The sequence below is a fragment of the Girardinichthys multiradiatus genome, chromosome 13 (genome assembly GCF_021462225.1).
Source record: "Girardinichthys multiradiatus isolate DD_20200921_A chromosome 13, DD_fGirMul_XY1, whole genome shotgun sequence".
In the NCBI taxonomy this organism is placed as follows: Eukaryota; Metazoa; Chordata; class Actinopteri; order Cyprinodontiformes; family Goodeidae; genus Girardinichthys; species Girardinichthys multiradiatus.
This window is the reverse complement of record NC_061806.1, coordinates 38,324,889-38,350,520: the sequence shown is the minus strand read 5'-3', so window position 1 is coordinate 38,350,520 and position 25,632 is coordinate 38,324,889. Positions and strand designations below refer to the sequence as shown.

Here is a 25,632-nt window from a genome sequence, read left to right as displayed (position 1 = left end):
TGGAGCAGTTGTCAGCACTGTTGCCTTGCAGCAAGGAGGTCCTGGGTTTGAATCCTGGACTGAGGTGTTTCCCAGTGATGGACTGGCAGCCTGTGCCCCACCACTCACCCAATAGCCCAACCTCACCCCATAACTCTGCAAGGATAAGCAGGTGTAGTCGATGGGTGGATTCAAATGAGAAGATATCAACCCAAAAATTGTTGGACACATCACTCTATAGGTTAGTGGAAATTTGTTGTGATTACATTCAATTATTTTTTAAGCTTCTTGTTTTATCTCTGTAATTATAATAAAATTTAAAATATAGTATTTTTCAAATGTATGTCTATGGTGTTGCTGACAAGTTTTTATGTTGTTGCCCAGATCACGTTTAATCATTGGATTTTAATCGCTGCTTGGTATGTCAGTTGTAAGAGGAATTTATTTTGTATATAAAGTTTGATAGATTGAATTTTAATGTGATTCTCAGCTTTCTGATGTTGGTTTTGAGAGTTTTGAGTTACAGTATATAAAAATTATACATGTTTATTTTTTCCCTTATGACTAAAATCTAAAATAAGTAAAGTTTGTGCTAGTTTGCAAAAAATATAGTCTTTCAGGATTTAAAATGCGTCAGGATTTGTGCAACCATTCAACCACCTGATGTATTTCCTTTGTTAATTTGCAGCCTTCCATGGATATATGGTGTTATGTTGGTGAATTGATGCAACAAATGTTTATTTTGCTGATAATAATACGAAGAATAATAGTAGAAAGTAATACAATTCTTGTACTTTCATAAATATGTCCTAGTACTGAGACTTCTAGCAGAGCAAAGAGGATTTAGTAAGAAATACAGTAGCGTGTTCAGACTAGAACACAGGTGCAGGTAAAATTGGTTTAAAAGCTTAAAGTAATCATGTGACTTTAAAAAAAGCAGGTTTACAACTCCCCTAACTGGACCTAAGGTAAAACAGCAACAGCCACATAGATTTCAAGAAGTCTGCATGTATTTACTTTAAATTATAAATACAAAATGTTTTGATACGTCTCATTTTGGGCTGTTTCTCATTCAGCATTGACTATACCTTAAAATTATGGATAAAAATGTCAACTTTGTTCTTGTTAACTTTTACATTTTAAACCCAAAAATGTATACACAATATACACAGATACTTTATCAGATCACTTCTATAGCTTTTCATTACAGTGTGCATTTACTATGAATATTATTCAACACGCAAACATGTAAAAAGAATTGAATTGTTCTGTTCCTACATGCTTTTAGGAATTGGAAGTTATCCAAATCAGCAGTTTGAATAAACAAATGTGTTGCCAACTTGAACATGTAAGTCTCAAATACTTCTCAGAATGGAGGTTTTGCTTATTTAGTGGTACAAATCTAGGTAGTGACTGTTTTTCCAGGAGGTGTACATCAAATTGTGAGTCTTTATTTAGCCAGTTCAGGGGCATTTATTCTTAAAGGCAATTTTTTTGTGGAAAAGGCATGAAAAGAAAGACACCGTACTCAAAAATACACTCTCAGAAAGGAATAAGGGCTTTATTCTTGAGTTACAATGATTCTCATGCCTTGATTACCCCAAAATCTAACACAGACATCTTTAATCCAGGAGATGTCTAAAATAGATTGGCACTAGTCGTATGCCTCCCATTTAAGTAAAGTACAATGTACCTGGAGTTTTGCCCCGACCGGGATTTGAACTGCTGAGCTCTAAATATAGCAGCTTCTGCCACTATCACTTTGCCAAGGTGCCTGTCTGTTTGTAAACCACACAACAAATGAAGAAAGTGGCTTATACTGAGATTTTAGTACTAGGTATGTATTGGTGGCCGAGTCAAAGTAAACTGTCTTGCAAAGATGGTGGAGAATGAGAATGCTTAGATCCGAGACTTCCAGGTCCAATAACAAGATACAGAGTTCCTAATGTCAAGTTTTGTGGGTTGTTTGTGGGCAGACAGGAACTCATGAGCAACATGGTGAGTTGAAGGATTTAATAAAGGCAAAGCAAAAACACCTACAGCAAAGTACAAGGAGAACAGGGTAAGGACCACTGACAGAGGAACAGGCAATACAATGGCGGAGTAATGGGCATGGTTAGAGACGGATCCAGCAATGAACAATTAAAACCAGTGAGCTATATACTGAGGGAGGTGTGGAGAATGACATAGAATGCAGGTGTGCTAATCAGGGGATAATGTGAAGCAGCTGTGACAGAAGGAAAGTAGGGAGACTGAGGGAGGGAGACTACGTTCACACTGCAGGCAAATGTGATCCAAATCCACAGATGTGGCGCATATGTGACCCATATCCGACTTTTTCATGGCACTCTGATTAGTCCAATTGTGATCTTTTGATCTCCAAAAAAACTGAATTGTGCCACATTTTCATATGTCATACTAAATCAGATACGTATTTGATAGTTTCAAAGCATCTGCAGTCAGAACAATCATGTTACATTTCATCCGAGTTTTACGTCGGTTTCCTGGCTCTGACTACGCATCCATGTAGACTTCTCTACAGAACTACGAGTCACTGCTCCTTTTCTTACCTTTCTTAGTCTTGTTATGATGTGGTCATAATATTGTCGAATCCCATTGCTCAACAACTTAATAATAACACAGAGACACCAACATATTACTTCCGTAAGCAGTGTGCTCCTGTGTGATGCCTACATTCTCCTTCTGTGTATACAGGTCGCATTGGATTGTGAACCGTTTTGATTAAATCTGATGGCGGTTGCATTTAAATAGCAATTTAAACAACCAGCCAAAAAACTCTGATTTCAGCAAAAAATGTGAATTGAGCATCAAGACTTGCAGGATGAACGTAGCCATAGGCTACTTTTATATGTACATGAACTTTGATGACATTGCTGAGAATGAGAATAATAGATGAGAAAACCAGAATTATACACATGCAGCCATGGAAGTGATTGGAACACTGGAATTCATTGATCTGGTGGTGTGACTGGATACTTTTAGCAACATAGTGTATATGAGCTATAAAGGGCAGCTGCGAGAATATCCACTAAATAAAAAAGTAAATTAAGGTAAAACATAAAATGGAATAAAGTAAAATGAAAAAACAGACAGTTTGGCAGATTAGGCAACTGTCCTAATTAAGGCCATTGAACAGTCGGATGGCTTTGGGGACAAAGGACCATCTTAGTCTGTCTGTTGAGCATGTTAGTGACAGAAACCTGCCACAAACTATTTCTCCGAAGCCAATTCTAAGATCTCTAGTATTATGCCGACCACAGAGGCAGCTTTGTTTACCAGCCTGTCCAGGCATCCAGCATCCCTCTTCTTAATGCTGCCTCCCCAGCACACAACTGCATAAAAGAGGACACTGGCCACTACAGTCTGATAGAACTGTAGTGGCCAGTGGTCAATGGTCAACGTCTGTAGGCAGCTGCTCAGCTACCTATAGATGCTGAAATAACCCAGCCTCCCAAGGAAGTAAAGACAGCTCTGCCCCTTTTTTGTGCAGGATATTTGCTGACCAGTCCAGATTATCGTTTATGTGTAATACCAGGTATTTTTAAGTCTTGACCACCTCCACATTTACCCGCTTGATGTAACTGCCCGCAGAGGGGGGCTCGACCTCCTGAAATCCACCATTTCCTTGTTCTTTGTAGTGTTTAGTTGGACATGGATGACCTAGCACCATTCCACAAAGTCCTCAACCAACCTCATTTTAACCACAGAAAAGATAATGGTGAGAAAATTGCAATCAGGACTGACAGCTGCAGAGTACCACACCCACTAGCGAAGATCTGTTCAACAGTGAAGAGCCTCACACATACACACAAGCAGACCAGAATAATGTCACTTGAAGCACTAAGTCCAACCACAACCCATGTCTTGTGAAGCTCTTCCAAACTATTAAATGGGCTTTGCTTCAAAATCCTCTCCACAAACTTCTGGTGTTGTCTCCCTGTTGCTTGTGCACCCTCTATTTCACTACACTTTTTTTTTCCTTTCACTCAATTTTCAATTTATAAGCTTGAATACAACACTTTGTGAACAACTGGCTTGTTTAGCAAATACTTACACTCCTTTAGAGGGTGTCAGCGACTGTGTGCTGGAGAATTATTGAGTCAGAAGCTGTCTCCATGACTGTCATAACATAACATTTGTGAAATAAAATATATATTTTTTAAATATTGGTCTGACGTAAAAGTCCAATTGCAGGTTTAACATTAACTTTAAGCATTCTCAGAATGAACGGGAAAAAACCCACTTGAAACATATCACTGTGTGTAAACCTTCTATGTGAGTTTTACTTTTTGAATTTAATTACTATCATAAATTAAGTCTTCGATTAAATTCTAACTGAGATGCACTTGTAACTGGACAATAACGGACCTATTTGCCTTGTAAAGTGCTTTGACATTTTATGAGCTATTTCTATAGTAATTGACGTAACTGAATTTAACTGAATTAAATTAAATTCAATTAAATTCAAACATACTTTATTAATCCCAAAGGGAAATTAAATGTTGTTGTAGCTCATATTATGAAGGTTTCCTCAAAGAGCCGTTGTAGATGCTGATGTCTGTGGGCAGGAAGGATCTCCTGTAGCGCTCCGTCTTACAGCAGATCTGAAGAAGCCTCTGACTGAAGACACTCTGTTGTTGTAGGACAGTCTCATGAAGAGGATGCTCAGGGTTCTCCATAATGTTCTTCATTTTATGAAGAATCCGTCTTTCCACAATGATCTCCAGAGGTTCCAGAGGAGTCCCCAGAACAGAGCCAGCCTTTTTTATCAGCTTGTTGAGCTTTTTTAAGTCCCTGGTTCTGATGCTGCTTCCCCAGCAGATGATGGCAGAAGAGATCAGACTTTCCACAACAGACTTATAGAAGATATGCAGCATCTTGCTGCAAACACCAAAGGACCTAAGCTTCCTCAAGAAGTACAGTCTGCTCTGTCCCTTCTTGTAGATGGCTTCACAGTTGCATCTCCACTCTAGTCTGTTGTCCAGGTGAACACCGAGGTATTTATACTCCTCCACCACCTCCACTTCTTCTCCCATGATAGAAATAGTTTTTGACTTATTCCTGTTTCTCTTAAAATCTACAATCATCTCCTTTGTTTTAGTCACGTTTAAAATGAGATGATTGTTTCTACACCATGCCACAAAGCGGTCCACCACCTTCCTGTACTCAGCTTCTTGTCCATCTCTGATCCACCCCACGACTGCAGAATCATCCGAGTATTTCTGTAGATGACAGGAGTCTGTCTTGTACTGGAAGTCTGAGGTGTTCAGAGTGAAAAGGAATGGTGAGAGTACCGTCCCCTGTGGTGCTCCTGTGCTGCTGACTACCTGGTTAGACTCACAACCCTTCAGTCTCACATTCTGTGGTCTGATTGTCAGGTAGTCTTTGATCCAGGAGATTGTTGAGGCCTCAACCTGAGTCTTCTGGAGTTTCTGACAAAGCAAATCAGGTTGGATTGTGTTAAATGTTCTGGAGAAATCAAAGAACATGATCCTCATAGTGCTGCTGGCTTTGTCCAGATGACAGTGGGTTTGTTGAAGCAGGTGTTTGATGGCATCTTCAACTCCAACTCCACAGCGATAAGCAAACTGAAGGGGGTCCTGATAGTTTATTGTTTGCTTACTCAGGTGGGCCAACAGGAGTCTCTCTAGGACCTTCGTGATGTGAATTGCGTGCTTGTAATTTTTATTGTGCCTTCTTGTTGTATTAGTCGTCCCTACACGAGCAAAGTTGTTGACAGCAGCAGAAACAAATCTCTTCCATACACACAAAAATCCCGCTTGGGACTTATTTCAGTCAACAGAAAAATATATCCCGCCCTATTGTTACGTTCTTCAAGCTGATTGGTCGAGGGAATACAGTTCTGAAAGCTAACTGGCTATCTGCCACTGTCAACAACTTTAGAGGCGTGTTTCTATGCTGTAGTTAGGAGAACGCAGAACCAGAGCTCAGGGAAGTGGACCCCGGCGCTTTACTGTACTTCAACCGGTGACTGAAAGCAGATGTCGGGCTGAGCAACTGACGACAGCAGTCATGGAAGATTTCAGAGAACAAATGAACCCCCTCCTTAGCAGAGTGAGTACCCGGAAAAGACGTCTGAATGTTAGCTTATTATCGTATTTGTCCGGCTCTTTGTGTTTGCCAAGCAAAAGCACAAGTCAAAGGGGATGCTTGATTATCACCCGGTGACTTCTATTGTTAGCCGGCTTTCCTTTCGTAACTCTCCGTACAAATGGTAAAGGTTATTAGACTCTTTTAAAATGTAAATTTGAATAAAGATAGCAAATATTCGTCCCTTTACGTCTTAATGTCTTTGTTTAGAGGGTTGTTGCTAAATTGAAGGTTCATTATGATACGTTATAACGTTATTATTAAAACATCAGTATACCCTTATAGTTTAAAAGATGTGCTTCTTGTAAGTCTGAACATAAGCTTCACTGTAAAAACCTTTAGGATATGAAAACATTAGTAGTCTAATAAGCCCGTGTTGCGTCTGTAAATCTGTTTGTAAATGACTGATTAACAGTTAACCGCTTTAAGCATTTTCCGCTCACACGCCACGTTACTTTACGTCATGTGTCCCATTAAGTTCTACAGCTGAGTCGTTACAATTACAGCCTCTTTTGCATACCGAATGAGACCCATTTTATGATGTATTCTGTAGATAACCCACTGCTGGTGATTTTACTGTGAAAGATAACACAACTTACAAAGGTCAAATAAACCAAACAGAAAAGCATGACCCTCCTTACATGAGTTACAGGGACGTATTCAGTGACTTGTGTGTTGAAATAGACAATCACATCCTGTCTGCTGGGTGTCACTCTCACACAGGTTGAAAAGCATCGCACCATGCAGGGTTATAAAGACCAGAAAAAGAAGCTTGCTGCAGAGCTATGTTTAAAGAGCATGATGATGGTGTGATATCAGTGGTGGTGTAGAGTTGTTCACTGCTCTTCTGCATGTGTAGGCCTACTGTATGCATGTGCGTATAAATACATTTGCATGAATTCCCGGAAAGTCAAGGGGTTGCATTATTGCAGTGCACTTCTTACATGTGTGACACATGACCCCCACAGGCAGTAATTCACCCAAGACATTCACTTGTGCTTATTTAAATCCCCAAGAACTTACCATTGTTCTACAATTGTACAATTCTATCAATGGAGTATTTAGATTGTATATGCATGTTTATAAACATGAATGCTGTTTCAAACAGGGGAATATTGTTACTTTTTAGTTTTCTTTCTGACCAGGGCTTTTGTTCTGATAAAGAGGAGTTCTTTAAAATGTAATTTTGCTGACCATGGCCTCAGAAACATGCTTCAAATGGAATAAGCTCTTCTAAGATTTCAAATAAGTGCTTTTCAATTTTGCCCAGACTGTTTCAGAGCTATAGAAGCAAAATAAACAGGATACAAAATGACAATAAACAGTCATTTTTCTAGATCAGAGGGTTCTCAGATAATATAAACCAATGGTCTGAAAAGATTGATGATGTGCAAATCCCTGTTTTTTTATTTGGTTTTAACTTAAAAGATGAAGAAACCACACATAATGCACACAATCTTCCTTGTGTAAGCATCCCATAGCATAATCCTGCTACCACCATGTTTTATGGAGGCGATGGTGTGTTCAGAGTGATATGCAGTGTCAGTTGTCTGCCACCCATTGTGTTTTGCATGTATTCCAGAAGTTATGTTTTGGTTTGACCAGAGCACCTTCTTCCACATGTCTGCTATGTCCCCTATGGCTTGTGACAAACTGCAAAAAGGACTTCTTATTACTTTTATTGAACAGTAGCCTTTTTTTTCCCACTCTTCCATAAAGACCAGATTTGCAGAGTATCCGATTAATAGTTGTCTTGTTGACCCGTTCACTGAGCCGTGGATCTCGTTAGCTCCTCTAGAGTTACTGAGCCTCTTGGCTGCTTCTTTGTTTATTATTTCCCTTGCCCCAGCGGTCTATGGTCTATGTATGGTCATGGCTTCATAAGTTTGTAGTTGTGCCGTACACTTTCAATTTTCAGATGATGGATTGAATAGTTCTCTATGGAACGTTCAGACCCTGGGATTTTATAACTAAACCCTGCTTTAAGCTTCTCTACAACTTTATCCCTGATCCATCTGGTGTATTTCTTAGTCTTCATGATGCTGTTTGTTCACTAGTGTTTTCTAACAAACATCACAGAACAGCTACAGGGGTTGGACAATGAAACTGAAACACCTGGTTTTAGACCACAATAATTTATTAGTATGGTGTAGGGCCTCCTTTTGCGGCCAATACAGCATCAATTTGTCTTGGGAATGACATATACAAGTCCTGCACAGTGGTCAGAGGGATTTTAAGCCATTCTTCTTGCAGGATAGTGGCCAGGTCACTACGTGATACTGGTGGAGGAAAACGTTTCCTGACTCGCTCCTCCAAAACACCCCAAAGTGGCTCAATAATATTTAGATCTGGTGACTGTGCAGGCCATGGGAGATGTTCAACTTCACTTTCATGTTCATCAAACCAATCTTTCACCAGTCTTTCTGTGTGTATTGGTGCATTGTCATCCTGATACACGGCACCGCCTTCAGGATACAATGTTTGAACCATTGGATGCACATGGTCCTCAAGAATGGTTCGGTAGTCCTTGGCAGTGACACGCCCATCTAGCACAAGTATTGGGCCAAGGGAATGCCATGATATGGCAGCCCAAACCATCACTGATCCACCCCCATGCTTCACTCTGGGCATGCAACAGTCTGGGTGGTACGCTTCTTTGGGGCTTCTCCACACCGTAACTCTCCCAGATGTGGGGAAAACAGTAAAGGTGGACTCATCAGAGAACAATACATGTTTCACATTGTCCACAGCCCAAGATTTGCGCTCCTTGCACCATTGAAACCGACGTTTGGCATTGGCATGAGTGACCAAAGGTTTGGCTATAGCAGCCCGGCCGTGTATATTGACCCTGCGGAGCTCCCGACAGACATTTCTAGTAGAAACAGGAGAGTTGAGGTGCACATTTAATTCTGCCGTGATTTGGGCAGCCGTGGTTTTATGTTTTTTGGATACAATCCGGGTTAGCACCCGAACATCCCTTTCAGACAGCTTCCTCTTGCATCCACAGTTAATCCTGTTGGATGTGGTTCGTCCTTCTTGGTGGTATGCTGACGTTACCCTGGATACCGTGGCTCTTGATACATCACAAAGACTTGCTGTCTTAGTCACAGATGCGCCAGCAAGACGTTCACCAACAATTTGTCCTCTTTTGAACTCTGGTATGTCACCCATAATGTTGTGTGTATTTCAATATTTTGAGCAAAACTGTGCTCTTACCCTGCTAATTGAACCTTCACACTCTGCTCTTACTGGTGCAATGTGCAATCAATGAAGACTGGCTACCAGGCTGGTCCAATTTAGCCATGAAACCTCCCACACTAAAATGACAGGTGTTTCAGTTTCGTTGTCCAACTCCTGTATGTAACAGGGCATCAAAATAATCTAGTTCGTACCAGTTTCAAATTGGGTAAAACAGACTCAGACGACCAAAAGTGACATCATAGACTGTCATTACACGTTGAAAAACAACTAGTGAAACACAAAGTTCACTCCATAATTCAATATCGGTATCAGCAAAAGCTCAGCATACTCATCTCTCTTTGTGATCATATCTGTCTTTTGCAGCGCTGCTGATAAACTTTGACCCTCTTGTCTTGAAATTGACATCTGGACTCACTGGTTCTTTGCAGCACTTTGATCATTTTCTTTTTTCAGACATCCTGATTTGTTGCCATGGTTAAGATCACTGTCCTGTTGCATGACCCAACTCGAGCCAAGCTTAAGCTGTCAGACAGATGGTCTTATATTTGACTCTACAATACTGTGGTATACAGAGCAGTTCATGGTGGACTTAGTGACCACCAGGTGCCCAGGCACAGAAGCAACACCGTATTAACACTACAGCTTGCTGCACACCTCTTGTGGATTACGGCAACTTAACTCGAACCAAAAATGAACTTATACGCTTATATGCTCAGTCATTGTATCATTAAAACATGGGTTATAATTTCTTGACTTATAGTAGTTTTAATTGGTTTGATCACACTCTTCTTTCTGAAAGTACTTACACTCAAAGAACGTAGACTGGGTACAGTACAAAGAGTCTGTATGTGCTGTATTCCAATTAGTCTGTGGGATTTATTCTCTTGTGTAATGTCATTGTATTAGTTTAGCAAGAAGACTAAGACCATTTCATATGCTTGTTCTACATAATTACTGGCAGTGTTAGTAAATATAACATGTCTAGATCCGTAGATCATGGAGACCATACATTAGCATTTTTCTGGAAATAATAAATCCAGTAATTATGACTAAAGGTTATTTTGATGTGCTCTTTTCCAGGCTATTTTCTAGTGGTTCACTGATTACAGTTTCTTGCTGATTACTGGTCTTTAAATAGCCCGACCTGCCAATTCCGATTTTGATACCAATTTTTTTATAACTGACACTGTCAGGTGTTATAAGGTCACAATACTGTACACCTTCAAAGTTCCAATCTTATTTTATTCAAAAACATTGAACAATACCCATGAAACAATACAAACTTGTTTTAACTGCATGAGGCAGTGCTCTCAATTATAAATGAAACATTTAGAGCATTCCAATTGCTTTAGTCTTCCATTTTTCACATTTTAAAGGAAACAAAACTTGGACAATAGGTTAGATTAGTATATAAGATCAGTGGATAAGATCGGTTTCACATGTAAGTATCAGCTGATCACCGATCTACTAAAATTAAGACAATCAGGGCAGATCGATCGGCCAGCCGATTAATCAGTGCACTCCTACTTTTTTCCCTATATCATGGTCAGATTTTGTGTCCTTCCTTGCTAGCTTTCTTGCTTCCTTCTTTCCTGCCTACCTTCCTTGCTCGCTCGTTCACTTACTTACTTACTTACTTACTTAAAATGAAGTAAGAGACTGAGACTTCTGGAAAATTGAGTCTGCAAAGGTATGGTATTTTTACATGAAACATGTTGGAACCCTTTTATTTATGTAACAAAAAAATATTCAGTTAGCAGAAGACTTGTATGAAAATCTTCCTCCTTAAGGGAAGGACTAGCAACAGTACTGATAATTAGCACTTGATTATATGATAATTTGCGAGTGTGAGCATCTTCATAAAAGTAGACATTTTGGTGTTGTTAACAAACAGCCAGGTGAGGAAGATCTCTGAGAAACAATTTTAGATCCATCTTAGTCTGGAAAGCGTTGAAAGTCTTTTTTGAGAAAAATCTAGAGTATCATTCTGCAGTGAGAAATATTATCTACAAGTAAAAAACATTAAATAGATTTGCCAATCCTTCTGGAGTAGAAGTCCCACGCAACCCTAAAGCGTGACTATACAGAGAACAGAGACATTGCAGAAAACCCCAGACTCCCTATGTCTTAGTGATAATTTTAAGTGCTAAAACATGACATCGAAAAAATGGTGACTGAATTTATACAGCGCCTTTTTAGGGAGGATGGACGGATTGGTTTGTCAAAGTTGCATTGTCTCCGGCTGTGTAATTAACTTAAATTTGGATGATCTACTCTGTGTGGATTCAGTCAGTAGATGTCACTCTTTCTGCTGAGTTTAATGTAAAGGTATATTAAGATCATCATTTCAATTTAACATTTAGTTTTACCTTTATCCTTCAAAACCCTTTTAGGCTAAGTCTTGTTGACATTAACCGAGGCTGATTTTAGATGATGTGTTCAGTGTTTCTGTTGCTATTTCTGTTACTTATTGAGAGGTCACTTTAAATGAGTAAATGAACTAGCTAAAAACTGCTCATATTTTAAAAATGTGCTCTTTTGACCTCCTTATGTGAGAGATTTTGTTGCATACAGGAAACAGATAGGGGGCTCTTTAGATTATTAGAACTTGTTGAAAGACACATCTAACCTTGATGCTTTGGCTGGGATTGTATGAGTCAAAGTCAAAGGAACGAAGGCGTTTGGAGCCTGATGAATTCACAGCAATCTGCCCTTTTTTAATTCACTGCAGACTGCAAGGAGCACCGACCCAACACCTGTGCATGTTTCTATTTATCTTTGTTGGGGGGGATGACTCTTCAGTTCTGACCTGAATACCTCAGCGGCTAAGGACTTGTATGTCCTCCAAATGTGAATGTGTGCCCTCCGTCTGATAGTGTGTATGTGTGTGTGTTTATAAGCTGTTGGCTGGGTGAATGAAATATTCATGGTGGCATGGTGGGATTGGCTGCTGTGCATGGAGAGGGGCTGACGGGGTAGAGCAGAGCACTGTGTGTTCTGAAGCAGCTCGCCCTCCCTTGTATAAAGAGATGAGCAAAGGAAGAGAGAACAGGCAAGTGTGACACTGTCGTTGTTAACGCTCGGCTCACAGACGCCCCCCCCTCCCCTCATACAACACACATAACCGCCACGGAGAGGGAACTGGTTTACGTCCCTACTGTTTCTGCTTTGCGGATGTTTTGGTCTAAATGGATGAGCAGAGCAAAGAGGAACATGTGCTCACGGTATGTCTGCTCTTTAATATTTGTGTTTGTGTGCTCAGCATCCGTTTTCTGCACTTGGAGCACAACCCACAGGCTCTAGGTGTGCTGTAACGCTCGTGTGTTTATAGCAATTTGTCAGCTTGTGGTTCTCTTCCGTTGTGCACTAATGAATTGGGCCAGGAGGTTGCTACGTTTGACCAGAATAGAAAAGAATGCATGTATTGTGACAGAAGAAATGATAGCTCTTGAAACAGAATGATTTTTAATATGCCCTTTAATGGCCCAAAGCAACATGAACGAGAAAAAAGCTATCAGAGACAGTTATGGCTGCTTGAAAGAACGGGACGAGCTGAATAAGAAGGAAGCGAGGAAAGAAAAAGCCAAGCTGTGAGAAAATGGTTCTGTCAAGGTAACAGAATCAAAACACAAAGCTTGTTATCTGTAGCAATGATGTTCATTAACTGACGGTAAAATAATTGAAATTTTAAAAACTGATAAGCCTAGACTTTCAGAATTGGGCTTTAAGGAAGTATAACATTTCAACACAGAAAGGTAACTAAAAAGACTTTTTACTCCATCCAAAATTGCTGACATAAAGTAACCCCAGATTTTTGGATAATTAAAGATAATTAAACCGCTGGACTTTAGAGACATTATGTAGATAAGGCATTATAATGTTTTTTTCTGTGTTTGTGTAGTTTGGACCAAACCTGCTGAATACCGTCAGATCTTAAGGTTTTGGAGATATAGTGCTGTGCATAAGTATTTGACCCCTTACGAATTTCACCTGTTTTTTTTCACACGGATCATCAAACAAACCTGAGTAAATACATTTTAATTTAATTTATTATTTATTGTCATTCTATGAACTAATGGCAGTGAGACTTTTACGTCACATGAGAGAAATTATGTCCCACTCTTCTTTGAAGAATTGTTTTACTTCAGCCTCACTGGAGGGGTTTCAAGCTGAATAGACTATTTAAGGTCATGCTTCTGCATCTAAACTGGTTATAAGGTTGTAATTTGACTAGGCCATTGCAAAACCTTAATTTTCTTATTTTGGAGCCATTCACAGGTGAACTTCCTGATTTGCTTTGGGCCATTATGTTGCTGTTTAACGCAAGTGCTCTTAAAACTGATGGCAAGAAGGTGACCTTCAGCTAGAGATCAAAATTAATAAACCTATTAATTTTGACCAGTTGTCCTGAAGTAGAAGAGCAGCCCAAGACCATTGCATAACCACCAACATGTTAAACTGTTGTCAGCAGTAGTTTTTTGACCTAGAACTCCCCTATGGGAGCCCTTTTTGTCCAGTCTCTTTTTCTCTATTAATCAGGATCAGTGGCGTTAAAGAGACAAGTGAGGCCTGCAGTGCTTTGGATGTTCTTCTGGGTCTCTTGTGACCTCCTGGGTAAGTCATTGATGTTCTCCTGGAATAAGTTTGGTTGGTCGGCCACTCCTGAGAGGGTCCACCACTGTTCCAGGTTTTCTCAATTTCTAATGGGTCTCACTGTGGTTTACTGGAGTCCCAGATTCGTAGACATACTTTTGGATTGGTGGGTGGGGAATGTGTCTTAGCATCCTCTTTCCCATGTTGCCAGGTTGGTTTGGATAGCTTTTTCCCCTTTATAAATGAAATACTTATTTGAAAACGGCTTTTTATTGTTACTCGGGTTAACTTTGACTTATATTAAAATTTGTTTTATGATCTGAACCAGTTAACTGTAACCAAATGTGAAAAGAGAAATCTGTAGGGGGTTGAATACTTTTTCACAGAATATTAAGGTCAGAGTTATTCATGTTAGGTATAGCGTGTTTAATAATCAGAACATATTTTTTGACTAGCTGATCGTTGGTCAGGGCTAGTCAAGCTAAATATCATCTAATTTTTGTCACAGAGTCTTGGTGCATCTCTGTTCATACATGTTATATGTTACAGTATCTGCATTGAAAATACTTACCCTGGCTTGGTTTACGATGTATACTGCTTTTAGTTATTAATATTTTTAGTGTTTGATTTCCAGGCACGATGTTATAATTTGACATTAATGGCTTCAAATGATTCTAATTATTATCATTTGTAATGGAAATATTTCATTTGGCATTCATTTGAGCTTTGACTGTAATTAAAAAAAAAGATCTCTCCCACTATGAAGCACATCTGTTACGTTACTCTCTGTTGATTGGATCAGTTCCCAGTTACTGCAAGGCTGGCAAAGAGGGAATCCGTTGTGTTGGCATGTTGAGTGGCTAGTTGCTCATTTCTCTGCCTGTTTGGCAGCTATGAAGATATTTTCCACCCATGCAAACATGTTAATAAAAGTGAGGTTAACATGGCTCTTTAAAAAGTACATTTTATAGTTAATTTGCTTAACATTGGCATTGCCTCTTTAAGTGTGATATTTGTTGCTCTTAACTTGTCTTTATTTTTATCACAGTAGAGAAATTCTTTGCATTCTTGTTTCTATTGTTGCTGTTTTTGTTGTAATGGCTATTAGGTAGCGGCTCTTAATGGTTCCAGTCATTTAAGCGTACACTATAATAACTTTCCTTCAGGCTGAACCTGTTATTGCTTGAAAACATGGTACACACTGTAAAAAAGCACATTAAAGCTGTAGAACATGACTGAGGGATGCTCATAGCGACAATAATTGAGGCAAGGCCACAGCTGGCTTTTATGGCAAACCAGCTGTTGAAGACTAAAACATTTTGATATACTGTAGCAAGCTAAGCTTTGAATTAGGACAGATTCAGATTAAATGTACTAAATCTAAATGTATTTATTATTTCAGCAACTGAAGTTGCTGAAATAATAAATAACCCTATTGGTCTTTTGTGGTGAACTGGTAAATGCCCGTGCTGAAGAGCATGCACCATTAAAGGTAGGCACTGCTCTTATGCACAATATATCAAAAATAATTTGTTAGCAGTTTGCGCAATTATATTTTCACAATGGAAAGTTTGGAATGCATTCATTGGTGGCTAATATATTTTAACTACATGAGTAGTTAAAATATAAATATAAAATATAAATATAACTAGTACGACAAGTACAAGTACGAGTACACTTTGCATGCCAGTATATGGACAAATAAGTCTGTATTGAAGGATGTTGATAATTGCAGTACCCTTCAAATTAAAAGTCTTGTTTCTAAGATTGTATCTGATTTATCAAATATTAAATTAAAATACGTAATAAAACATTATTAATTACTAATGAGATTTATTATAAAATTGCCATAAACTGAACACTGAACACTTTATGGATTAATAATGACACTTCCTCAACTTGCAATATATTTATGTACAAATCCCATTTGCAGTATTGTTTTAAAGTGCAAATATATCTTGAGTACAACCAGAAAATAATGCAAATAAACTTCACACAACTGCTGGCAAGTTCTTCTGCATCTTTGGTCCTAAGTAATGCCTGTTATCTCTAATGTATTGTCTGTCTTATTGAATCTTTAAGCCTACTTTTTTCATTGTTATTGACATTTTCTGTTTCCCAATAAATTATTTAAATCGTTTTATTGCCCAACGATAAATGCTCACACCTGTCATCGATCACAGTGTTCATGATGCTTAAGGTTACATTAAAAGCTGAAAGCATGTATCAGAAAGACAGGAGTGAGGAAGCTGTGAATTTATCACAACGGATCTCATCTTAACAGTATTTAAAATTCATAATAAATTGATTGGGAATCACTGGCGTAGCACCTGTATATCTGATTATTCAAATAATCAGTGGATTAAGTGGATTAAGAGTTTTTGATATTTAAAGTACTGACCTACTCAGCGTGTTATGATTTGGAGTTGTTTGGTTTTTGGTTGCGGGTTTTTATATTTATCACAGTTAAGGTTTTGAATCATGCTTCTGTTTATTATTTTCCTGGTCATGCTTTAGTTTTTATCTTCTAGTTCATGTTTTGTCAAGTTAGGTTTTTGGATCTGATTATGCTTTAGTTTCATGTTTCTATTTCTTTATATCCTTGAATTTCTGTTTTGCTCCAGTCACATTGTGTTCTCTCCTGTCTGTCAATTAACTTCATTTGGTTCACCTGCACCTAGCATTCAGTCTCCTCGTTTCACCTGGCTCTTATTCTATATATACACATCTGTTCTGTTTATTCCTCACGGAAACATTTTGGATCATTCACTCACTCTGTTCATGTCTTGTCCTTTTGCTCATGCCAAGCCTGTCTTGCCAGCCTGCCCATGTCTGTTTTTGCCATCACCCTCTGAAGTAAGTTTTTTTGTTCATTAAATCATTTCACCTACCGTCATGCTGCCTGTCCGTCTGCATTCCGGGGTCCTCCGCTTCACAAACCCTGACAGAATGTTTCCGCCTAACTTGGACCTCGCGGACGGAAGGCAGGAGAGCGCCAGGGATCGCTGGGTTCAGCAGCAGATGGAGGAGGCAATGAGACATCTACCGGCCGATCTGGAGGTTCTGCCCTCTCCACTGCTGCTGGAGCAGATGGAGCGTGAGGCGGTTTAGCGACCTTCTCCACCTTCTTCCCTGGTTGCGCGCCCTGATCCGGCAGCAAAGCCGGCATCTTTCTCCCGCCGCAGAAAACGCCGGCGTGGAGCCTTTCCCTGCCTTTCAGCCGGCGAGGAGGAGTCTCCCATGGCCGCTGCTGTGACGTCCGAAGCGGTGGTTTCCCTGCCAGCTGACGTGAAGGCTACAGCAAGTATTCCCGCATCTTCGTCTGCCACGGCACCGTCTCCCAGGCTCGCTGCACCTCTGCCCAAGCTGTCTTCACACTCTCCAGCCCAAGATTTTGTGGCGACGCCAGACGAGCTGGAGGAGCGGTTAAGGTTTTTTGCTCGCCAAATTAAGAGCTTCAGGAGGACCAGTCTCCTGTATTCCTCTCCAGAGCTTATGGAGGAAATCAGGCAGATGGAGGAGGATTACCGGACAGCAATAAGGCAGTTTTACTGTTGCCCACCTCCATCCTCTCCAAGTCTCCAGAGAGCTGCTGCAGCTCAGTCCACGTCAGGTCTTCAGAACGCTGCTGCAGTCCAGCCCACGTCAGGTCTTCAGAGCGGTGCTGCAGCTCAGTCCACGTCATGTCTCCAGAGCGCCACCATTGTACAGCCCAAGTCTGCCTCAACCTCCTCCACACGCCGCAGAGGACGTTGTAAGAGGGACGCCTCGGCTCAAGTCATCGGGGTCCCGGTGATGCCTCGGTTCAAGTCATCGGGGGTCTCGGCGATGCCTGAGCTCCTGTGCACGCCACTGAGGGTCTCGGCGATGCCACAGCTCCTGCTCAAGTCACTGAGGGTCTGGCTGACGCCTCAGCTCCTGCTCAAGTCTTTGAGGGTCTCGGCGATGCCTCAGCTCTTATGCACACCACTGAGGGTCTCGGTAACGTATTGGCTCCTGCGCACACCACTGAGGGTCTCGGCGACGCTTCAGTTCCTGCCCACGCCACTGAGGGACTCAGCAACACCTCAGCTCCTGCTCAAGCCAATGAGGGTCTGGCTGACGCCTCAGCTCCTGCTCAAGTCTCTGAGGGTCTCGGCGATGCCTCAGCTCTTGCGCACGCCACTGAGGGTCTCGGCGACGCTTCAGCTCCTGCGCACGCCACTGAGGGTCTTGGCAACGCCTCAGCTCCTGCGCATGCCACCGAGGGTCTCGGCGACGCCTCAGCTCCTGCTCCTGGTCTGAAGGCCCTCCAGGGGTTCAAGGAGAGATTAGTTCTCATCCTGGCGTCTGAAACCAGAGACGAGGGGTTTGAGGACGAACCGCCACCTGACCCTGTTCCTGAGCGGTTCGAGAAGGAGCTCGCCCTCGTCTTGGCATCTGAACCCAGAAACGAGGGGTTCGAGGAGGAAGCTATGCCGGATCCTGTCTCTGAGGGGTTCAAGGAGCAGCTCGTCCTCATCTTGGCCTCTGAACCCAGAGACGAGGGGTTCGAGGAAGAAGCGCCGCCGGATCCTGTCTCTGAGGGGTTCAAGGAGCAGCTTGTCCTCGTTCTGGCCTCCGAGGGACCCCCAGACTCTGCTTCAGCCTCTAAGGGATCGCCAGGCACCGTGAAGTCCAAGTCTGACTCCAAGCCTGACACCAAGCCTGGCTCCAGACCTGACTCCAAGGCTCCGGAGTTCCACCGAGTTTCTGGAGGGTCCTCTACTCTGCTCGGCCGACCTCCAGACTGAGGGTCCTCTATTCTGCTCGGCCGACCTCCAGAGTCCTCCAGACCGTCAGTTCCTTCGTCGCTGGCCACCAAGGTCTCTACGTCCCTGCTGACCTCCTTGTCTTCACCTTCCTCCTGACCTTTGTGCCTGCGCGGGGCAACGTCCTGGTCGCCCGCCTAAACTTTGTGCCTGCGTGGGACGACGTCCTGGTCGCCCGCCTGAACTTTGTTTTGGTTTTTGTCTCTGGCCCTCCTGCCGAGACCCCCTCCGCCTGCCCTGTTCGGGTTGTTTTTGGTTTTTTTGGACTCTTGGGGTGTCTGGTCCGCCCTTGAGGGCCCATGTCTGTTTTTGCCATCACCCTCTGAAGTAAGTTTTTTTGTTCATTAAATCATTTCACCTACCGTCATGCTGCCTGTCCGTCTGCAATCCGGGGTCCTTTGCTACACAAACCCGGACACAGCTATAGTTAATGTACAAAATCATTTTCTGAAAAAATTTTTTGTAGGTGTTTAAATAAAATAAAGATATTTGTTATTCTATAAGCTACATTTTTCTGTCGCTGTATTTATTTGTCTATTTTCCTGCTGTCTTTGTCTTGTGCGCATGTATTTTGCTGTTAAAATATGCTGCGCAGTCTGATTTAACTTTTTAATTCTAAAAATAATAAAAAATTATAAGACAGTCTTCATTCCTTTTGGTTTGTATATAAAGAAGTTTAAGGATAATTTATCTTCATAGTTTGATTAGAACCACCTGCATATTCATACATAAACATCTTCCCCTGAAGCAACCTAAGCATAAAATGTAAACCATTTAACATGGTCATAATGCTGTCTTTGTCATACTTTAAATATAATTGTGTAAGCTTATATTGCAATGTTTCATGAAGTGTTATGATCTTTGGGTGTTTGGCTTTTGGTTTTCATTTGCGTTGAGTTCTTTATTATTGGTTAAAAGGTCTTGCCATACTTAGTTAATTTCTCTGTGTTCATCATTGCCAGAAGGATGTTGCCATATTAGTTCATTCTTTCGTGTTTAGTTTCTTAGTTTATTCTTGTGTTCTGTCCTTTGTGCATTTGGATTTGTTTCTTTAAGCGTTACTCTTTCTGCCCTTGGTTTGTAGTTTCTTTGTGTCAAGTTTAACTTCCTTTGCCATAGTCAGTCTGTCAGCTTGGGTCCTGTACTAACCTCGGATATGACACAAAGTGGTTTCCTGCTGAAAAACTGGTCACAGCTTCTTTACTCTTTAACAATCATGTGAATTGTACTTTGTTATGCCTAAAGCCCTACCCGTTGGTTTTTCAAGCACATAAACTGACAGAATCCTCATATGGTATCCACTGTAACAGTAACAACAGGACCTGTGATCTTCCATGCTTCTGAGTTGAGATGGTGTTCTCACGCTTGCAAGGTTTTCCTTCTTCCTCCAAATGAAGTGATATTAAATAAAACTACACCTTCATTTTAGTTTCACCAGATCACAGGATATGTCTCCAAAAATTATGGTCTTTTGTCCCTGAGTGCATTTGTAAACTGTAATCTTGCTTCTTCATGGTGTTTCTGGAGTAACGGTTTCTTCCTCACTGAGTGGCCTTTCAACCATGTCAGCACAGAACGCGCTTCACTATTAATAATAACAGTATTACAGCTTCAATCAGCATCTTTACATAATTTTTTGCCTTTGTTCTTGGGTTGATGCATACATATAGTATAAAAACAAGTTCATCTCTGCAACGCTGGACCAGTCTTGTTCCTAAATGGTATAATGGTTGGACATTACCTTGCTCTTATTAGTTCCATATAATTGTTGGAAAAGACAAACGTGGCACCTTAAGGCATCTGGAAATTGTACCCAAAGATGAACCTTGTGAAGGTCATTAGAAGAAAGTTATCAAACAATTTTCACATTTAGCAAATAGAAATAAAGTTGTTAATCCTAACTGACCTAAAACAGGAAAAGTTTACTCAGATTTAATGTCACAGTAAGAAACAAAACGTGAATTAAATATCTGGCTTAAACTGTAGGTGCATATATGTTCCATGGATGCACACAGTTGTTAATAACAGGCCAGACGTTTTTATGCTGCAGTTCCACACATCTGTGTTCTGTCAACAGTCCTGTATTCATCTTACTCAATTCCTCCCTCCTTCAAGCCTCCCCCAGTGACGTTAGCCATTTATGCCCACAAAGCACAGCTGTGGTCTAACAACAGAAGCAATCTAACTCTCCCCAACCTTTTGCCTCAGGGGCTGTGCTAGATAGAGTAGTGTTTATTTTTGACAAAGCTATGTGACAGGTTTCCTCACGTGTTCTTAGATTGTTCCAAGAAACGTCGGGCGGAGGGAACCAAGTAGTCTAACAAGCGCTTATAGCTTGCTAAGCTGCCATGAGGACAACATGCAAGTAAAGCATGAATCTTGAATTTACCATACAAATAGGTACTGTAAAATACACATATTTTGGTGGGGAGGTATTTTAAGAAGCTTGAGGATAAAGTAGCAACATGTTTTCCATGCAAATGAAAGAGGTAACTGGCATGTTAAAGGAACAAAAGGCCCTGATGTTCCAGTATCATGTATCCAACCAATATTAGGCCGTCATCACCTTTTGTGTCCTCATGTGTTCAGCAGCAGTGTCTCCATGTGATTCACTGGATGTAGTAAAAGAAAAGATGCCTTCTTGGTTGTGTTTTTGCTAGTTGCTAGTGTTTTTTTAAAATTATTTCTCAGGACAGAAAGGGGCTTGTATTAGTCTTAATGCCATAAAGAGACTGGAGATTATTTATTTAAATACATTATTACACTTAGAATATAGAATTATATGTGAACTACAAGTAAAATAAGTAAGTAGAATATAAAATAGCATCAACCTGGCAGCTGTAGTCAATATTAGCTTACCCCCTTGGGTATTTATGTGTCCTATAAAAATGTTTGTCTAAAATAAGATTTTTGTGTCTCATCTTAAAATATCACATTTAGTTGATTATGTAGACAAGCCAATCCCATCACCTTATATGTATGTCATAATGCGTTTTCTTGTGGTGGACCAGAGGCAGACAAGTACGGAGAAAGCAGAGTGGGATCAGTGGGAAAACTCCTTTTTTAATTTTCAGTCAGCTTACTTGCAGGCGAGTGCAGGGTAACAAAACTGTCCAGATACAGGCATTGAAAACAGGATCCAAATAAGGGTAAATCCAAAGGCTCCAACGAGACGTGGAAGACGTGACAAAAGGACATGACGACACCACGTGGAACAAAGGACGAAGACAGACTTAAATAGGGACAAGGGTGAACATGAAACAATAGGGCAGGTAATCAGGGAAACAGGGAACAGGTGAGACATGGAGGCAGAGGGAGGCAGAGGGAACAGATGAAAACAATACATAGATTAAAACATGATGAAGGACTAATAAACAATACCGAAACGAAGCTATAACCACATGAAGCATGAGAGTAAAGAATAATCAAGAACCGAGAAACTAGAGGGAACATAAGAAACATTACCTGAGAACGAACAAGGAACCCATAAAGCAAACCAGATTACAGAGTAACGAAACCTAACACCACACAGACTGAACTGACAGGAAGGGAAGCAGAGAACATGAGGACTAGGATGTAAACAAACAAAATGTACACAATAAGTAAACACAACCTAACCAGAGGGGCTGGAGAAATAAGATAAACAGAGCACAATATTTAATAATCATAATAGCAGAAATGACAACAAAGAGAAAACCATACTACGTCATAACTAAGAAGGATAACACTAACTAAAGGAGCTATGAACGAGGAGGGAGAGAAACACAACCTAACACTCAAAATAACTGAGAAGAAATCATAACACAAAACCAACACAGAGTCCAAAAGGTGACACACCTTGACAATGTAGTCCAATTTGTGTACCTTTGTGGTTCTGTAAAAATTAGCAGAATTACTTCTCACAAATCTGTAGTGTGCAACAAGTTTTAGTGAATGTTAAACTTGAAATTTCCCTTAGTAGGTCTGAAAATTCAGTGAATGTGAACACATTGATTTTTGCACATTCTATCATTATGTCAACAAATATCACTGAATTTCGATTGGGTTGAAGTCTGGACTTTAACTAGGACATTGCAACAAACTTGCAAACATTTTCTGTTGTAGATTATACGCTGTGTTTGGGTTTGTTCTTTTTACATTATCCATTGACTTTGAAAGAAGGTGCATTTTCCTTTTGATTTTTATTGAACTGTATTTCTGGATGTATCTAAAAATAAATATATCTTTTCGAGATATATTTATCTGCAGCTACAAACTGCATTTTTTTCCTTTAGTCTGAAATATTCAGTCAGAAAGGAAAAAGAATTTGGAGAATGTTTTAAGTAAGAGTTTGGACTTGCATCATGTTTGGTAAGGTTTTGATTTATGCCTCTTTTTCCGTGTGTTTCTTTTTTATGCTTTTAATGTTTTATAATGCTCGTTTTTGGTTTCAAAACAGAACTTCAATGGAAGGCTTAGGGATGTGTGTTAAATGTGTATATGTCTATTTATAATAGTCTGAATCTTTAATTTGATTGCCTGGGGTGTGTATATTTGCTGCTATGAGTCACAAGAGTTGTATGTATCCCTAACTGAAGCCCATAAATCATTAGTGTTTTATGCCGGTGAAATTAGGGTGCATTTTTTGAAAATGGTCAACCTCTTGGAGTTGCTCTGAAACAACCTTTATAGCATGAGTCATAAAAAGAAATACATTTTCATCAATACAGACTAATTTGTTTGTGGAACATTTCCAAAGATAAAGCCTCATAAAATTTGCTGCATCATACTGTACTTAATGTTAAGGGCTCAATTATTTAAAAGCTGTCTGTTAGTTTCTGTCTGCGATATCTGAAAGTGATTGACGGCCACATCCAGTATATTACCACTGATCATAGAGTGTATTTTAATGAAAACTGAAATGCCTAATTTATTGTCCTTCTTTATCTAAGTGGGATTTCCCCTTCTTTTATTTCTGTTGCATATAAGACGTTTACTGAAACCAGCTTTTTATAGCCCATTTAACAAAACTATTGACTGTTTTTATCTTTTTCTCAAAGTATTTAAAAACTGCAAGGGACCTAATGTAAAATGCTGTTGAAGAGTTCAGTAATTCCAGTACTAAACTTTAATACTTTTATTTTCTTGTCTCGTTTGTTTATCAATGTTTTCAGGGTCTAGATGAGGAGGCAATAGTTGACCATGGAAAGACCAGCTTCACCACTCTTTCAAACTATGAGACAGAAGATTTGGAAAGTAAGTACAAAGCTATTAAACTAAAATTAGTCTAGCTAAGGTTGTTTTTTAATTTTGTTTTAAGTAATGAGTCCAAAAAAATTGCTTATTTGATCAAAACTATTTCTGCTACCCAGAGTTAAATGAACCAGTCCCAGTTCTGATTACATGATCCAAAGCAGCCTGATATACTTTTTTATAGTTTTTTTTTTAACTATGCTCATCTTTATATACATAACATTTATTAAATAGTTGTAAACAAAACTAGTCAACATGAAAGTTCCGAATTAAAAGAAAAATCCTCAGACAAATACTTTCATGACTGAAAATCAGCAGATTGTTGTACAGCTAACCACCAATCTGTGATAGCAATGGCTGCGCATTTACTATTTATTTTACTACGTATGACGGCTAATCTAAATATACTTTATGCGGGTTTAAATGTAAAGAGATGAAGTGTGTTTTTGAAAGTTTAATTCTTTTTTAATAAGTGTGTGAATTATGATACAACCTGGTTTTGTATAATGTATGTGCATTGGAGTAAATGATGTAAAAGATACAGCATTAGTTACATGTTATTTTTTCCCCACACTTAGAATCTATAAGTGCTCCCAAGTTTTAGCTGAATTAATAGAAATAGAGTTTTAAATGTGTAGGGACGTCGGACCCATCAAGCATTCAGCATGCTGAGGTGTGGGATCTTAATGTAGACAGAACGTCTGCATACTTTATTGTGATACTAAGTAACACTAATATTGGTTCTTTGCTGTGACATTTGAGTTTCACTTGTGGAAATTCAGTAGTGTAATGGTGAATCTCAATAAATTAGAATAATATTAAAAAGTACATTTATTTCAGAAATTCGATTCCGAAAGCCAAAACATTATTTTTTAGATTCAATGCACGTCGAGTTTTGGTAATTTGGATCTTCATGGCTTATAGCTGATAAAAACACAAAAATAGTTTTTGGGAAAACATTTTATAAATTACATAATTGTTTTAGTATGTTTTTTGAGAAGAATGAAAAACAATTTTAAAACTCAGCAAAGTCTAATCAAGTTCCATTTGTAAAAAAAAAAAATAACACGCTGTTATTCAATAGGAAAAAAACTGAGTTTAAGCTTTATTGCTCTCAAGAGTCTTAAAAACCATTAAGCAGTGGAAAGGATGGAATCATCAGTAATGTGTCCCTATCCATATGGAAAGTGTAATGGCTCTAATTTCCTGTTGAAATGAGTTTTTGGTATACAAACCATACTTTTTTTTCAGCGAAGTAAGAGCCTCTGGTCGGAAGTCATTACCTAAACTGTATAGGATTTCATGGCAAGTGTTAATGGTGCACACCCATTTTTCAAATGCCATGCCATTAGTGATTTAAAGTATAATTTTATTCTCAACAATATATCTCATTTCTTTTCTTTTCAACTTTGAATTCAATTTCTTCTGCATCAAGCGTTAACTAATCCGGTAAAAGATATTGTCTTAGAGGCCACATGTGAAGCGTAGATGACAATTTAATTGATTATTGCCTTGGTGGTTTAATCTACCTCTCTGTCCTCCGTTGCTATTTCTCATCATTTATTTTACCCATATTCCCCTTATCGTCTTAGTTTTTTTTTCTACATGCTACATATTGGTGTCACTTCTTCTGGGTTTTCCGTCAATACAAAGAGGGATGACTCATCTGTAAAAATTGGATATTGCAGAGTGTGTTGGGTGAAAA

The 25,632-nt window shown here is 39.7% G+C and overlaps 1 protein-coding gene across 10 annotated transcripts in view; it reads left to right on the top strand.

Moving 5' to 3' along the window:
* Window positions 1-5,942: 5,942 nt before the first annotated feature.
* Window positions 5,943-25,632, top strand: part of LOC124879938 (sodium bicarbonate cotransporter 3-like) — a 65,049-nt gene continuing 45,359 nt past the window's right edge. For 9 of the 10 annotated variants that reach the window (XM_047384786.1, XM_047384792.1, XM_047384791.1 and 6 more), the window contains exons 1-2: window positions 5,943-6,075; window positions 23,849-23,930. In XM_047384786.1, coding sequence (XP_047240742.1) covers window positions 6,034-6,075; window positions 23,849-23,930 — 124 coding nt within the window. In that variant the 5' untranslated portion in view covers window positions 5,943-6,033. Of the gene's footprint in view, window positions 6,076-12,344; window positions 12,537-23,848; window positions 23,931-25,632 lie in introns of those variants that run through there. The other variant, XM_047384784.1, reaches the window with a different exon arrangement.